The sequence below is a fragment of the Hyla sarda genome, chromosome 9, assembly GCF_029499605.1.
Source record: "Hyla sarda isolate aHylSar1 chromosome 9, aHylSar1.hap1, whole genome shotgun sequence".
Lineage (NCBI taxonomy): Eukaryota > Metazoa > Chordata > Amphibia > Anura > Hylidae > Hyla > Hyla sarda.
In genome coordinates, this window is record NC_079197.1 from 68,077,021 (window position 1) to 68,093,253 (window position 16,233).

Here is a 16,233-nt window from a genome sequence, read left to right on the forward strand (position 1 = left end):
TGTGCGGGCCTCCGTGTTCGCAGCCGCCAGGCGTGACGTAACACCCGCCCCCTCGCGACGTCTCGCCCGCCCCCTCGTGACGTCTCGCCCGCCCCCTCAACGAAAGTCTATGGGAAGGGGTGCAACCGCTGTCACGCCCCCTTCACATAGACTTTGGTAGAGGGGGCGGGCGAGACAACACGAGGGGGCGGGCGAGGGGCCGGGCGTGACGTCACAACCGGCGGCCGCAAACACGGAAGCCCGCACACAGCGTTCGGAGTAATGAACTTCCGGACGCTGTGAGCGGAGCTCAGAAAATTAGGGCAGCGCACAACCCCTTTAAAAAAAAAAAAAACAACAACTGTGTAAATAAAAATAAACATATGTGGTATTGCAGCGTGTGGAAATGCCCGAATTATAAAAATATATCATTAATTAATCTGCACGGTCAATGGCGTACGTGCAAAATAGCGTATTTTTTGTGACTTTTTATATCCTGAAAAAATGAATAAATAAACGATCAATACAAAAATGTAACCGCTAAAAAGTTTTTTATTTTTCCGTATGCAGAAAAATAAAGTTATAGGGGTCAGAAGATGACAGTTTTAAACGTATACATTTTCCTGCAGAAGTACCACAAAATCAAACCTATCTAATTAGGGTATCATTTTAATCGTATGGACCTACAGAATAAAGAGAAGGTATCATTTTTACCGAAAAATGTACTACGTAGAAACGGAAGCCCCCAAAATTTACTAAATGTAATTTTTTTTTCTTAATAATTTTGTCACACAATGATTTTTTTTTTTTTACCATTTCGGGTAGATTTTTGGGTAAAATGACTGACGTCATTACAAAGGGTTATGATTTTTTTTAAAAGGAGGAAAAAACTAAAGTGCAAAAACGGAAAAACGCTCAGTCCTTAAGGGGTTAAAGATAGTCAGAATATTGGGCAGACTAGATGGGCCAAATGGTTTTTATCTGCCGATACATTCTATGTTTCTGTGACACCTCCCCCCCACTGACGCAGAAAATGAAATGAAAAAAAAACAGTCCCCCAAATAAATGGAGTACTGGACGCCATGCTCTATTTATTAGGGGAACAATTTTCCTCTGTTCTCAGAAATGTGACCTTTAATGAGTCACACACAGACTAGCAGGGTCGCTACCTATAGTTGGAATTAAAAAGATTGTTTTTTTCCTGAAGGAGGAGGAGCGATAGTTTTCTTAGGTTTTTCTAAATAAGACCAAACATCTATTATATGAACCAGCCAACAAATTTTAGCTATAACATATAAATACTGTATGTGACCACAAGAAGCACAGGAGTTACATAGCAAATGTGACAGCTTTGAATGTATTAAGATTCACAGTGATAATCAAAATTCGCCATAACACCACATGAGAATGCAAGCCTCTCATTCTTCTTATAATCAGTTTAATATCATGCATGCTCTCTACACATCAGTCTCTCTTCCACTAACATATGCAGGAGCTGGCTTTTTTCTTATACATACACACAATATAAAGTCTGAAACATTGTGGCTAAATAGAGATCGACAAGGATGAAAATACTGATAGAAGAGGAGCATGAATGAAATAGCAGCACAGTATCCAACCAACAACTGTACCACAAGTAATGGGGAACAAAAATACTCAAACCCATCCTCTTTGTAAAAATACCATAGTAAAATAAGGGCTGCATTTTCAAGCAGTCTAAAAGTATAATGTAGACTCAATCTTCCCCAGTTCTGAGACTGATCAATTAAATCCCTTTCACTTAAGTTGAGCTGAACTGCTGACCAGCAAAACATGTTGATAGCAGAGTATAGTAAGGTGATTGTTCCCAAAACAGTCACTGTGCCAAACCAACTAAAATTCTTTTCCACATTCTCCGGAAGGCTGGATCCACTCTTCCAAAAGTAGATCCATGGTAAAAGGAAAAGGGCAATTAAGTTCACCAATGCCACAACTGCCACCCAGGCCTTAAGTGCTGAACAGAACAACACCAGAACAGTGACACGGGTGGCGATTTCCAGACACCTCCACACAATGATGCAGATGAAGGCTGGTACAGTCAGACGCACCTTGTAGTCATCATATTTGATTTGAATGGCCAAAACATTTAGAACCAAAGCACCGTAAGTAGTTGAAGCCAGAGACATCACCATGAGGACCACTGAACAAAAAAAGAAGAAAAACAAGAAGGTTACGTCTTAATGCAATTCACACACAAAGTTACAACAATACTATTTATGTAGTGCAACACAATAAAATAAGTGTACTAAATAAACAACCACCTTCCCATCCGCAAAAGCGGCAATATAACAATTTAACGGAATGACTGGGAGAGTGGGAGAATTGGTGGCTTAGTTTGGAGGCACAATGGCGTAGTGGTTAGCATTGTTGCCTTGCAGCACATTCAGTGTAAAAAGGGGCTATGCTCATAGTATAGGTATTCATAGGCTTCAGAACATGAATGTCTGGGATAAGGAAATTCAACTGTGAGCCGAATGAGAACAAGTATCATAGAGCTTGGTGACAATTACTATACAGTGGTACCTCAAGTTGAAACCATTGTATGTTGAGACCATAACTCTATGGAAACCTGTTAATTGGTTCTGAAGCCACCAAAATGTCATCCAAAAATAGAAAAGAGTGAAGATTAAAGAACAATAAGTAGATAACTTATACAGATAAAGAAAGTCCTTACATATATAAAAGTAAAAAAGAGCTGTTGGGAGTTGTAAATCACTGTCTATGTAGAGAACAGGAGCTTCTTCGGGGTCCTGTACAGTACACGCAATGCACTATAAAAAAAAAAAAAAGTAAAATGGAGCCGCCCCCACCTAGAGTCCAAAAGAGCAGCTGTCCCTGGCACAGATAAAGAGTAGTACAGAACATGTAATACCTCCCTGTACTGTAGAGGGCACAACCAGACAGGAATTCAGTGCATGCACTTCAATAATACAGGTGTTTTACCAGTGAAATGCTGATTGGTCGGTTCTTCCTGCCATTGACACGTTTCACAGATCTGGACTGTCTGTATCATTGTATGTTGAGTGTGGTTTCAAGTTACAATGGCCCAGAAAAGACAATTTTATGTTGAAGCTATTGTATGTTGAGGCCATTGTAAGTTGAGGGATCACTGCATAGTGTTATATTTCGGTGCCACTTAAAGAGAACTTGTGGCAGGACACCGATTAGCCTAAAAGCAATAAGACTAGTTGGTGCCAGTGACCACAATTAAAAGTGCAGTCCAAGTGTCTAAAAGGTAGGTTTATTTTAACAGTAAAAGACAAAAAAAAATTAAAATTTCAAATACTGAGTGAAATAAGTATTTGATCCACTATCAAACAGCAAGACTTCTAATTCCCAGGTGTTTTTTTTATATAGGTAACAAGCTGAGATTAGGAGCACTCTCAAGCTAAGTTTCCACTATTTTTTTTTTGCGGCGTTTTGCCCAAAAAAACTCAAAAATTACCTCAGTGAAAAAATGCTGTGGACAGATGTTAGCTGCAAGTAGATAGAAAAATGCAAAATATCCTTTTGGCGTTCTTAAGCTCCTTGGCAGTTTTTCAAAATCGCAGCATGTTGAGCCTATGGCGTTTTTTTCACTAAAATTATGTTTTTTTTTTTTTTTACTGAAATCAGAAGTCTATGGGAGTAAAAAAAAAAAAAGCCAAGAAAAACACCAAGTGGGTTTTAACTTTGGCGTTTTTGCAGGCAGTTTTTATTCTTTTTTGGACTTAAGCAATTAAAAAAAAGGATAGAGATACCTTTTTTTTTTATAAAATTTCGTAGGGTACCATTAAAAAAAAATTTTTTTTTATAAAAGATACAGTAAGGATGGAGAAAATTTTATTAACCACTTAAGGACCTAGGGCGTATGGATACGCCATGACGTCCTGGTACTTAAGGACCCAGGGCGTATCCATACGCCCGTGGGAATTTCGGTCCCCGCCGCGTGCCGGGCAGGGACCGGGATGCCTGCTGATATCGTTCAGCAGGCATCCCGCGCAAATGCCCAGGGGGGTCATCAGACCCCCCCCATGTCGGCGATCGCGGCAGATCGTTGGTGAATTCACACTAACGATCTGCCGCGATTCGGGTCATACGGGTCACGTGTGACCGGCTGACCCGAAGATACAAGGTGATCGGGGGTGTACAATACACCCCCTATCACCCACTGTATCTATGGGGAGGTGGCGATTTTGTCACCCCCCCCCAGGAGCGAGCCAATAGCAGCCGGCAGGGGAGGGGTTAACTGCATCTTCTTCCCCCCCCCCCTGACCCCCTAATAGGTCCCCAAGGGTCTGCCTGAGATTTTTTAGCTTGACCTGGGCCCTATTAGGGGTTCAGGGCGCTGCATTTGGCCCCCCATTTTTTTTTGGCCGCAGCTTTTTATTTTTGTTCATATCACCGTTATATATAGTATACACCAAGCACACACGCTACATACATCCCCACCCCCCCCCCCCCCACACACACACCTTCCCCCCTCCCACCGTAGAAAAAGGCGATGGCTTGCCGGGAATTTTCGGTAGCGGAGGCATACACTTTTCTTGCCTCCGAATCGGTCAGTGAGGACGCTGAAGGTCCAACATTCCTGTGTTCTTCATGGTACTGATGATGAGCCCCCTGCACGGCGGCGGAGACGCCGCCAGGCGAGGCCACGCACCCCCCATGAAAGTGCCCCAGTGGCTGGCACTAGTGCGAGTGGTGATGCCGCTCGTACTAGGAGTCCGACCCCCCAGGCGATTTTACCGGAGCTCCCTTCCGGTGAACCTGTCTGGAGACCCCCAGAGGGTTATCAGCCACGGATTCCGGAGTTTGTTGGCGACTCCGGAATCCGTTATTTTTTCAGTGACAGCCTGGTCAATCACATGGTGGAGCAGACGAATCTGTACGCCAGGCAGTTCATCGCCCACCACCCTGATTCTTTTTTGGCCAGGTCCAATGAACAGTACGCTGTCAGTGCAGCCGAAATGAGGACATTTTGGGGCCTCGTGCTGCACATGGGCCTGGTCCAAAAGACAAGCGTCAGGCAGTACTGGAGCGGGGAAGTCCTATGCCAGACCCCGCTGTACAGCATGGCCATGGCACGGAAGCGGTTCGAGGCCATTCGGAAATGCCTGCATTATGCAGATAATGAGGCATGTCCACCCAAAGTGATCCCACCTATGACCGGCTTTACAAAGTGAGGCCGGTCATCGATCACTTTGGGGCCAAATTTTTGGAGGCCTATGTACCACTTAGGGAGCTCTCTGTAGATGAGTCTCTCATCAGTTTTAAGGGGAGACTCATCTTCCGCCAGTATATTCCCTCGAAGCGGGTGTGATATGGCGTGAAGCTATATAAACTTTGTGAGAGTACCTCCGGGTGTATGAGGGACGAGATTCCCGTATTGAACCCCCAGATTGTTCCCCCACTCTGGGTGTTAGCGGGAAAATCGTTTGGAACCTTATGTACCCATTGCTGGATAAGGGTTACCACGTATACGTGGACAACTTTTATACCAGCATCCCTCTGTTCACATCCCTTGCCGCCAGATCGACGTCCACTTGTGGGACCGTGCGGAAGAATCAGAGAGGCCTCCCTCTAAATTTTGTTCAGACACCTATGCCCAAGGGTGAGTCCCGTGCCCTTACCCATGAAAACCTGTTGCTGGTCAAGTATAAGGATAAGAGGGATGTCCTTATGCTGACCACTATTCATGGTAACGGCAGCTCACCTGTCCCTGTGCGAGGTACCACAACAACGGTCCTCAAGCCCGATTGTATACTGGACTACAATCGGTATATGGGGGGAGTTGATCTTTCTGATCAAATCCTGAAGCCATATAACGCCATGCGGAAAACACGTGTATGGTACAAGAAAGTTGCGGTCTACTTGGTACAGGTTGCCATGTACAACTCTTTTGTACTGTACCAGAACGCTGGCAACACAGGGACATACCTCCAGTTCCAAGAAGAAGTCCTAAAGGTCCTGATCTTTGCTGACCGGGAACGAGCAGGCCGGACTTTCCAAGGAACTGAAGTTATAGGTGCCAGGATCGTCCCAGGCCAACACTTTCCAGGTGAGGTCCCCCACACTGGAAAGAAGGGACGATCCCAGAAAAAATGCAGAGTGTGTAAGAGGAGGGGGATTAGGAAGGACACCACCTATCAATGTGACATTTGCCCTGATCATCCGGGCCTCTGCATTAAAAACTGCTTCAGGGAGTATCACACTTCCATGCAGTACTATATTTTCCCTTTTCATTGAAATTTTCCATAATTTGACCCCAATGTACCAAGTCCAGAGTACATTCCAAGTTTTAACCCCATAAAACCAATAAATTGCCCAAAAAACGCTCATAAAAAAAAAAAAACTGATAAGACCTCTGGGGGTATTTTTTTCTCTGGGTCATGGGTCACTAAGTCACTATCATCGGGGACTTTTTATGTTGCCTCAAATGCGCAGCGCTCTCTCTCCACCTGAGCGGGGTGCGCATTTGAGGCAACAGGTTAGGGACGGCCACACACATCACATTCTCAGAATGATGATTCAGAGCATAGGGTTTGGGGTGAGCATATTTTTTAGTTTTGGCTATGCTCTGGGTCATCATTCTGAGAACATAACCTGTTTTATCCTTTTATGTCCCACTGTACCCCTGTACCCCTTGTTAGTTATTAGTGTACCCCTTATAATGCCCCTTGAGGGGGGGTCCCACTGTTCTGGCTCCATAGGCAGAAGCTCAAGGCCCCTGACTGCCCCCCTGTTCCTCCGTGACCAGTGTGCACCCGGAGATCCGTTTTACGCCCAGATATGAGGTATGTCCTTTTTCCAAAGAAATGTATTTACAAATTTAAATTTTTTTTGCTTTTCTGGCAGTAAATGCGACATGCCCCCCCCCCCCATTTCAGCAAAATTAGCAAATGTGACTCAGTCTCTTCTGAGCATTGTAGCGCTCCTGCAGTGCATTTCACGTCCACTTATGGGGTACCTCCATACTCAGAAGAGATGGGGTTACAAATTTTGGGGGGTATTTTCTGCTATTAACCTTTGCAAAAATGTGACATTTGGGGGGAAACACACATTTTAGTGAAAAAAATATATATTATTTTTACATATGCAAAAGTCGTGAAACCCCTGTGGGGTATTAAGGCTCACTTTATTCCTTGTTACGTTCCTCAAGGGGTCTAGTTTCCAAAATGGTATGCCATGTGTTTTTTTTTTGCTGTTCTGGCACCATAGGGGCTTCCTAAATGCGACATGCCCCCCGAGCAAAATTTGCTCTCAAAAAGCCAAATATGACTCCTTCTCTTCTGAGCATTGTAGTTCGCCTGTAGTGCACTTCAGGTCAACTTATGGGGTACATCCATACTCAGAATAGATGGGGTTTACAAATTTTGGGGGGTATTTTCTGCTATTAACCCTTTCAAAAATGTGAAATTTGGGGGGAAACACATTTTATTGAAAAAATAAATTTTTTTTTTACATATGCAAAAGTCGTAAAACCCCTGTGGGGTATTAAGGCTCACTTTATTCCTTGTTACGTTCCTCAAGGGGTCTAGTTTCCAAAATGGTATGCCATGTGTTTTTTTTTGCTGTTCTGGCACCATAGGGGCTTCCTAAATGTGACATGCCCCCCAAAAACCATTTCAGAAAAACTAACTCTCCAAAATCCCACTGTCGCTCCTTCCCTTATGAGCCCTCTACTGTGCCCGTCGAACACTTGACATACACATATGAGGTATTTCCTTACTTGAGAGAAATTGGGTTACACATTTTAAGAAAATTTCTCTCTTTTTACCCCTTGTAAAAATGCAAAACTGGGTTTACAAGAACATGCGAAAAATGAAGATTTTGAATTTTCTCCTTCAACTTGCGGCTATTCCTGTGAAACACCAAAAGGGTTAACAAACCTTTTGAATGTCATTTTGAATACTTTGAGGGGTGCAGTTTTCATAATGGTGCCATTTATGGGGTATTTCTAATAAGAAGGCCCCTCAAATCCACTTCTAAACAGAACTGGTCCCTGAAAAAAATCAGATTTAGAAAATTTTGTGAAAAATTGGAAAATTGCTGCTGAACTCTGAAGCCCTCTGATGTCTTTCAAAAGTAAAAACATGTCAACTTTATGATGCAAACATAAAATAGACATATTGTATATGTGAATCAATATATAATTTATTTGGAATATTCATTTTCCTTATAAGCAGAGAGCTTCAAAGTTAAAAAAAATGCTAAATTTTCAATTTTTTCATAAAATTTTGGAAATTTTCACCAAGAAATGATACAAGTATCGACAAAATTTTACCGCTAACATAAAGTAGAATATGTCACGAAAAAACAATCTCGGAATCAGAATGAAAGATAAAAGCATCCCAGAGTTATTAATGCTTGAAGTGACAGTGGTCAGATGTAAAAAAAAATGGCCGGGTCCTTAAGGTATATTTGGGCTGGGTCCTTAAGGGGTTAAAAAAAATTTATATTTTTTACAACTAAATTGATCGTGGTGTCTAAAAACGAAAGTAAAATGTCCCCGCAGCTTAGAGGAGCTGATCGGGACGCCGCGTCTAAAGTGAAAGTAAAACCATGTCGGTTAGCTCAGGGAGCCGTTCGGGATCGTCACGGCGAAATCGCGGCATCCCAAACAGCTTACATGACAGCCGGAGGATCCCTACCTGCCTCCATGCTGTCCAATCGCCGAATGACTGCTCAGTGCCTGAGATCCAGGCATGAGCAGTCAAGTGGCAGAATCATCGATCAGTGGTTTCTTATGAGAAACCACTGATAAATGTAAAAGATCAGTGTGTGCAGTGTTATAGGTCCCTATGGGAGCTATAACATTGCAAAAAAAAGGGAAAAAAAAGTGAATAAAAGATCATTTAACACAGGGGTCCTCAAACTTTTTAAACGGGGGGCCAGTTCACGGTCTCTCAGACCGTTGGAGGGCCGGACTATAGATAACAAAACATGAATAAATTCCTATGCACACTTATATATCTTATTAGTGGACTACCACTTTAAGTACACAGCACAGTTCCCCCACATTAGGTTGGCAGTATAGATCCCCACATTAGGTTGTAGTTCCCCCACATTAGGGTTGGCAATACAGTTCCCCCACATTAGGGTTGGCAGTACAGTTCCTCAACATTAGGGTTGGCAGTACAGTTCCCCCACATTAGGTGCAGTACAATTCCCCCACATTAGGTTGGCAGTATAGGTCCCCCACATTAGGTGCAGTATAGTCCCCCACATTAGGTAGTAGTTCCCCCCCACATTAGGTGCAGTATAATTCACCCACATTAGGTTGTAGTTCCCCCACATTAGGTGCAATATAGTCCCCCACATTAGGCTGGCAGTATAGTTCCCCCACATTAGGTGCAATATAGTCCCCCACATTACGTTGGCAGTATGTTCCCCCACATTAGGTGCAATATAGTCCCCCACATTAGGCTGGCAGTATAGTTCCCCCACATTAGGTGCAATATAGTCCCCCACATTAGGCTGGCAGTATGTTCCCCCACATTAGGTGCAATATAGTCCCCCACATTACGTTGGCAGTATAGTTCCCCCACATTAGGTGCAATATAGTCCCCCACATTAGGCTGGCAGTATAGTTCCCCCACATTAGGTGCAATATAGTCCCCCACATTAGGCTGGCAGTATAGTTCCCCCACATTATGTGCAATATAGTCCCCCACATTACGTTGGCAGTATGTTGGCCCACATTAGGTGTAATATAGTCCCCCACATTAGGCTGGCAGTATAGTCCCCCAAATTACATTGGCAGTATAGTTCCCACACATTAGGTGCAGTATGTTCCCCCATATTAGGTGCAGTCTGTTCCCCCACATTAGGTGCAGTATGTTCCCCCACACTAGGCTGGCAGTATAGTCCCCCAAATTACATTAGGTGCAGTATAGTTCCCCCACATTAGGTGCAGTATAGTCCCCCACACTAGGCTGGCAGTATGTTCCCCCACATTAGGTGCAGTATGTTCCCCCACATTAGGTGCAGTATAGTCCCTCACACTAGGCTGGCAGTATGTTCCCCCACATTAGGTGCAGTATAGTCCCCCACACTAGGCTGGCAGTATGTTCCCCCACATTAGGTGCAGTATTTTCCCCGCAATTAGGTGCAGTATAGTTCCCCACATTAGGTGCAGTATAGTTCCCCACATTAGGTGCAGTATGTTCCCCCACATTAGGTGCAGTATAGTTCCCCCACATTAGGTTGGCAGTATAGTTCCCCCACATTAGGTGCAGTATGTTCCTCCACATTAGGCTGGCAGTATAGTCCCCCAAATTACGTTGGCAGTATGTTCCCCCACAGGCATACAGCCTCCAGCCATAAAGTATGGCTGGAGGCTGTATGCCTGTGTACTGCCCCATTTCAGTGTTCCGATCACCGCTCCTCGGGTCCGGCCATAGCAGGACCGGAGGATCGGTGGTCATAACACCGAAGGGACGCGCCACTGGTAAACACTTACCTACTACCAGCGCGCGTGTCCTTGCTTCTGCTCCGCGCTCGGTTGCCATGGGCGCACGCATGGGACGTCAGTGACGTCGCTGCGTGCGCCTGCTCCCGGAGGTCCCCGCGTTTTTAAAATAAACGTGGGCCGCAGGGACTTCACAGAGGCATCCTTGTGTTCCGAAAGTATCTTTTGGAACACAGGGATGTCCTAAGGCAAAAACACCCGGCGGGCCGGGTAAATGCGTTCCGTGGGCCGCATGTGGCCCGCGGGCCGTAGTTTGAGGACCCTTGATTTAACACCTCCCCTAATAAAAGTTTGAATCACCCCCATTTTCCCATAAAAAAAAAGTGTAAATAAAAATAAAAACAAACATATGTGGTATCGCCGTGTGCGGAAATGTCCGAATTATAAAAATATATCATTAATTAAACCGCAAGGTCAATGGCGTACGCGCAAAAAATTTCCAAAGTCCAAAATAGTGCATTTTTGGTCACTTTTTATATCATAAAAAAATGAATAAAAACATCAATAAGTCCTATCAATAAGTCCTACAATGCAAAAATGGTACCGCTAAAAACTTCAGATCACGGCGCAAAAAATGAGCCCTCATACCGCCCATACGCGGAAAAATTAAAAAAGTTATAGGGGTTTAGAATATGACAATTTTGAATGTATAAATTTTCCTGCCTGTTGTTATGATTTTTCCCAGAAGTACGACAAAATCAAACCTACATAAGTAGTGCATCATTTTAATCGTATGGACCTACAGAATAAAGAAAAGGTGTAATTTTTACCGAAAAACGTACTATGTAGAAACGGAAGCCCCCAAAATTACAAAATGGCGTTTTTTTTTTTCAATTTTGTCTCACAATAATTTTTTTTGCCGTTTCGCTGTAGATTTGTGGGTAAAATGACTGACGTCATTACAAAGAAGAAGTGGTGGTGCACAAAATAAACCATCATATGGATTTTTAGGTGAAAAATTGAAAGAGTTATGATTTTTTGAAGGTAAGGAGGAAAAAACGAAAATGCAAAAATGAAAAAACCCCGGATCCTTAAGGGGTTAAATTATAAGGTTAGCTAAACCGCACGGTCGATGTCGTACACGTAAAAAAATTGTGCATTTTTGGTCACTTCAGGATGCGTTCACATGGGCATATTTGTCAGCGGATCCGCTCCTGCGGATCCGCTGACAAGGGCCCTAAAGTGCTGCCCTCTTTGTGCCTGCTAATAGCGGCAATCCGCCGCTACCAGCAGACACACTGCGATGTGCGAGCTGCAGTGTACTTGCACACATCGCGGCCGCTCTTTGTGTAGCTCTGGGAGCCGGAGGAACGACTGCGATGTGCGGATACACTGCGACTCGCACTTCACAGTGTGTCCGCTGCTGGTAGTGGCGGATTGCCGCTATTAGCAGGCACAAAGAGGGCAGCACTTTAGGGGCCTTGTCAGCGGATCCGCAGCTGCGGATCCGCTGACAAATACGCCCGTGTAAACGCACCCTCATATACCATAAAAAACTAATAAAAAGCGATCAAAAAGTCCCATTGAAACAAAAATGGTATCGATAAAAAGTTATAGGGGTCAGAAGATGAAAATTTTTCCATAATACATTTTTATTAAAGTTTTAGTTTTACCAAACAATGGTCAATATATAACATCATGTCAAAAGGTAACATAGAAATAAGGATGGAGAGGCATATTTCAATACACAGCCAGGAAGGCCAAATAATGCAGTAAGAGCATGCATGTCAGGTCTCGGTGGCTGTCATAGGGCTTGCTGTGAGGGAGCAACAATGAAGCCTCCCCTCAGAGGGGAATAAACATGAAAACCAATTCAGGCGATCAACGTAAAACAATCCCACAAATCTGGAGAAACTAGGGAATGCACTTTCCATGTTACGGTGTACAGACTAGTATAGGAGAAAAGGCATAGAAAGAGTAGAGGAGAGGAGGGGGGAGGAGAAGGGAGAAAGAGAGGACTAGCAGATGGAGTAAGTGGGGGGGTAGAGGAAGAATAGACGGAATAGTACTGGACATACCTCTCAGGGCGGCAGGCACCGGCGGGCCCCCCAGGGGGAGGGCATCAAAGATGACACATGGCGGCCAACACGCCCGAGAAGCAAATGAGTGGATCAGTGAGTAATTTATGGTGAGAGGTGTAGAGATCTGAATTCAGAAGAGGAAACAAAGGAAGTCCAAGGCTTCCAGATCAAACGGTGTTTCACGAATTGACGTTTGGAGTCAGCCATAAATTCCTCCATGCGGTGGATATGGGAAAGTTATTGAGCCCATGAGGAGAAGGAGGGGGGCGAGGTGGTTTTCCATAAGCGCGGTATTACCGACCTGGCTGCTAGGAGCACAAATCTAATTAGACGGGCGTTCCATTTTGGGACCGATGGGGGTAAGATGGAGAAGAGCAGGGGGGCCGGGGTCAGTGTAAGGCATATTGTAGTCAGTTTATGTATCACATCAATGACACTATTCCCAAAGGGCGTCAATAGGGGGCATTGTACCCAGATATGCGACATTGTGCCGCCACCACCGCCACATCGCCAGCAGGAGTCTTCCACATTCGGGTAAATGCGGGACAACACAGTTGGCACTCTGTACCACCTCGATAATACCTTGTAGTTCGTCTCAAGAGCTTTGCACAAGAAGGACGTTTTATGCCAGTGTCAAAGCGCTGCATTCCAGTCCCCATCCGAGAATGAACTATCAGTCTCTTTTTCCCAGCCTTTCAGGTAGGGCAGGGGCTCATTATAATGAGCCTCTAATAGAAGAGCATATATCGGCGTGAGAGACGGCAGAGCAACAATGTCGCATAGTGGTTTCAAGTCCGTGGCATCTAGGAAGGTGGAGAGTGAAATGCCCTCAGAGCTATGGTGACCCAGGAAGGAGGAGGAAGACAGGGCAGGCGGGAACGACTGGTTATTGAAAACTGGGGCAAGAGGTCCATTAGGAGAGAATAGAATATTACCGACTGGGAGCAGGCGTTTGACATTCACAATGGAGAGAGTTACTGGGGGGACCACGGGGGCCAGGCCAGCCGTGACCGCTCGCAAGGGCAGCCAGAGTACAGTTTTGGGGTCAAGTGGAGAGACATGTCTTTCCAGGGAGACCCATTGCTTAGTGGTCTGGTCAGTGTTGCAGTCGAGAACTCTTGTCAGGACAGCCGCTAGAAAATAATACAGACAATCCGGCATACCCAGGCCCCCGTGGTCTTTATGTCTAGTCAGGACTCGCCGGGATATTCTCGGGCGTTTGCGAGCCCATACAAAGCTAGAAAGGAGCGAAGCAATCCCTCCGAAAAATGACCTGGGGGACATATCGGCGTGCAGGAGAAGAGGTAGAGAAGTCTCGGCAGCACATTCATTTTTATTATATTGATCCTCCCAAGCCAGGAGAAATCTTTCCACTCCCATCTAGCCAGGTCCGTTTTAATGAGATGCCAAAGGGGAGGGAAATTGACACCTTAGGACCCGGCCATTTTTTGCACATCTGACCACTGTCACTTTAAACATTAATAACTCTGGAATGCATTTAGTTATCATTCTGATTCCGAGATTGTTTTTTCGTGACATATTCTACTTTAACTTAGTGGTAACATTTTTTGGTAATTTGAAAACTTTGCATTTTTCTAACTTTGAAGCTCTCTGCTTGTAATGAAAATGGATATTCCAAATATTATTTTATTTTATTCACATATACAATATGTCTACTTTATATTTGCATCATAAAATTTACGAGTTTTAACTTTTGGAAGACATCAGAGGGCTTCAAAGTTCAGCAGCAATTTTCCAATTTTTCACAAAATTTCCAAAATCACAATTTTTCAGGGACCAGTTCAGGTTTGAAGTGGATTTTAAGGGTCTTCATCTTAGAAATACCCCACAAATGACCCCATTATAAAAACTGCACCCCCCAAAATATTCAAAATTACATTCAGTCAGCATTTTAACCCTTTAGGTGTTTCACAGGAATAGCAGCAAAGTGAAGGAGAAAATTCACAATTTCCATTTTTTACACTCGCATGTTGTTGTAGACCCAATTTTTGAATTTTTACAAGGGGTAAAAGGAGAAAATGTATACTTCTATTTGTAGCCCAATTTCTCTCGACTAAGCACATACCTCATATGTCTATGTAAAGTGTTCGGCGGGCGCAGTAGAGGGCTCAGAAGGGAAGGAGCGACAAGGGGATTTTGGAGCGTACGTTTTTTCTGAAATGGTTTTTGGAGGGCATGTTGCATTTAGGAAGCCCCTATGGTGCCAGAACAGGAAAAAAAAAACACATGGCATACCATTTTGGAAACTAGACCCCTTGAGGAACGTAACAAGGAATAAAGTGAGCCTTAATACCCCACAGGTGTTTCACGACTTTTGCATATGTAAACAAAATTTTAAAAAATTGCAATAAAATGTGTTTCCCCCCCAAATTTCACATTTTTGCAAGGGTTAATAGCAGAAAATACCCCCCAAAATTTGTAACCCCATCTCTTCCGAGTCTGGAGGTACCCCATAAGTTAACCTGAAGCGCACTTCGGGCGAACTACAATGCTCAGAAGAGAAGGAGTCATATTTGGCTTTTTGAGAGCAAATTTTGCTCGGGGGGCTTGTCGCATTTCGGAAGCCCCAATGGTGCCAGAACAGCAAAATAACCCCCACATGGCATACCATTTTGGAAACTAGACCCCTTGAGGAACGTAACAAGGGGTACAGTGAGCATTTACCCCCCACTGGTGTCTGTCAGATCTTTGGAACAGTGGGCTGTACAAAATTTTTAATTTGCGCAGCCCACTGTTCCAAAGATCTGTCAGACACCAGTGGGGTGTAAATTCTCACTGCACCCCTCATTACATTCCGTGAGGGGTGTAGTTTCCGAAATGGGGTCACATGTGTTTTTTTTTTTTTTTGCGTTTGTCAAAACCGCTGTAACAATCAGCCACCCCTGTGCAAATCACCTCAAATGTACAGGGCGCACTCTCCCTTCTGAGCCTTGTTGTGCTCCCCCAGAGCACTTTGCGCCCACATATGGGGTATCTCCGTAGTCGGGAGAAGTTGCATTACAAATTGTGGGGGGCTTTTTTCCCCTTTTACCTCTTGTCAAATTGAAAAGTATAGGGCAACACCAGCATGTTAGTGTAAAACATTTATTTTTTTACACTAACATGCTGGTGTAGACCCCAATTTCACCTTTTCATAAGGGGTGAAAGGAGAAAAAGCCCCCCAAAATTTGTAAGGCAATTTCTCCCGAGTACGGCGATACCCCATATGTGGCCCTAAACTGCTGCCTTGAAATACGACAGGGCTCCGAAGTGAGAGCGCCATGCACATTTGAGGCCTGAATTAGGGATTTGCATTGGGGTGGACATAGGGGTATTCTACGCCAGTGATTCCCAAACAGGGTGCCTCCAGCTGTTGCAAAACTCCCAGCATGCTTGGACAGTCAACGGCTGTCCGGCAATACTGGGAGTTGTTGTTTTGCAACAGCTGGAGGCTCCATTTTGAAAACAGTGGCGTACCAGACGTTTTTCATTTTTATTGGGGAGGGGGGCTGTGTAGGGGTATGTGTATATGTAGTGTTTTTTACTTTTTATTTTATTTTGTGTTAGTGTAGTGTAGTGTTTTTAGGGTACAGTCACACGGGCAGGGGGGGTTACAGCGATTTTCCCGCTGCGAGTTTGAGCTGCCGCGCAAAATTTGCTCCATCGAAAACTTGCAGCCTGATTCTCACTGTAAGCCCCCTGCCCATGTGAATGTACCCTGTACATTCACAGGGGGGACCT

The 16,233-nt window shown here is 44.4% G+C and overlaps 1 protein-coding gene across 2 annotated transcripts in view; it reads right to left on the reverse strand.

The window, feature by feature from the left end:
- Positions 1-319: 319 nt before the first annotated feature.
- Positions 320-16,233, reverse strand: part of XKRX (XK related X-linked) — a 173,074-nt gene continuing 157,160 nt past the window's right edge. Inside the window, exon 5 of one of the 2 annotated variants that reach the window (XM_056541287.1) lies at positions 320-2,158. In XM_056541287.1, the coding sequence (XP_056397262.1) occupies positions 1,437-2,158 (722 nt within the window). In that variant the 3' untranslated portion in view covers positions 320-1,436. The remainder of the gene's footprint in view (positions 2,159-16,233) is intronic. The other variant, XM_056541288.1, reaches the window with a different exon arrangement.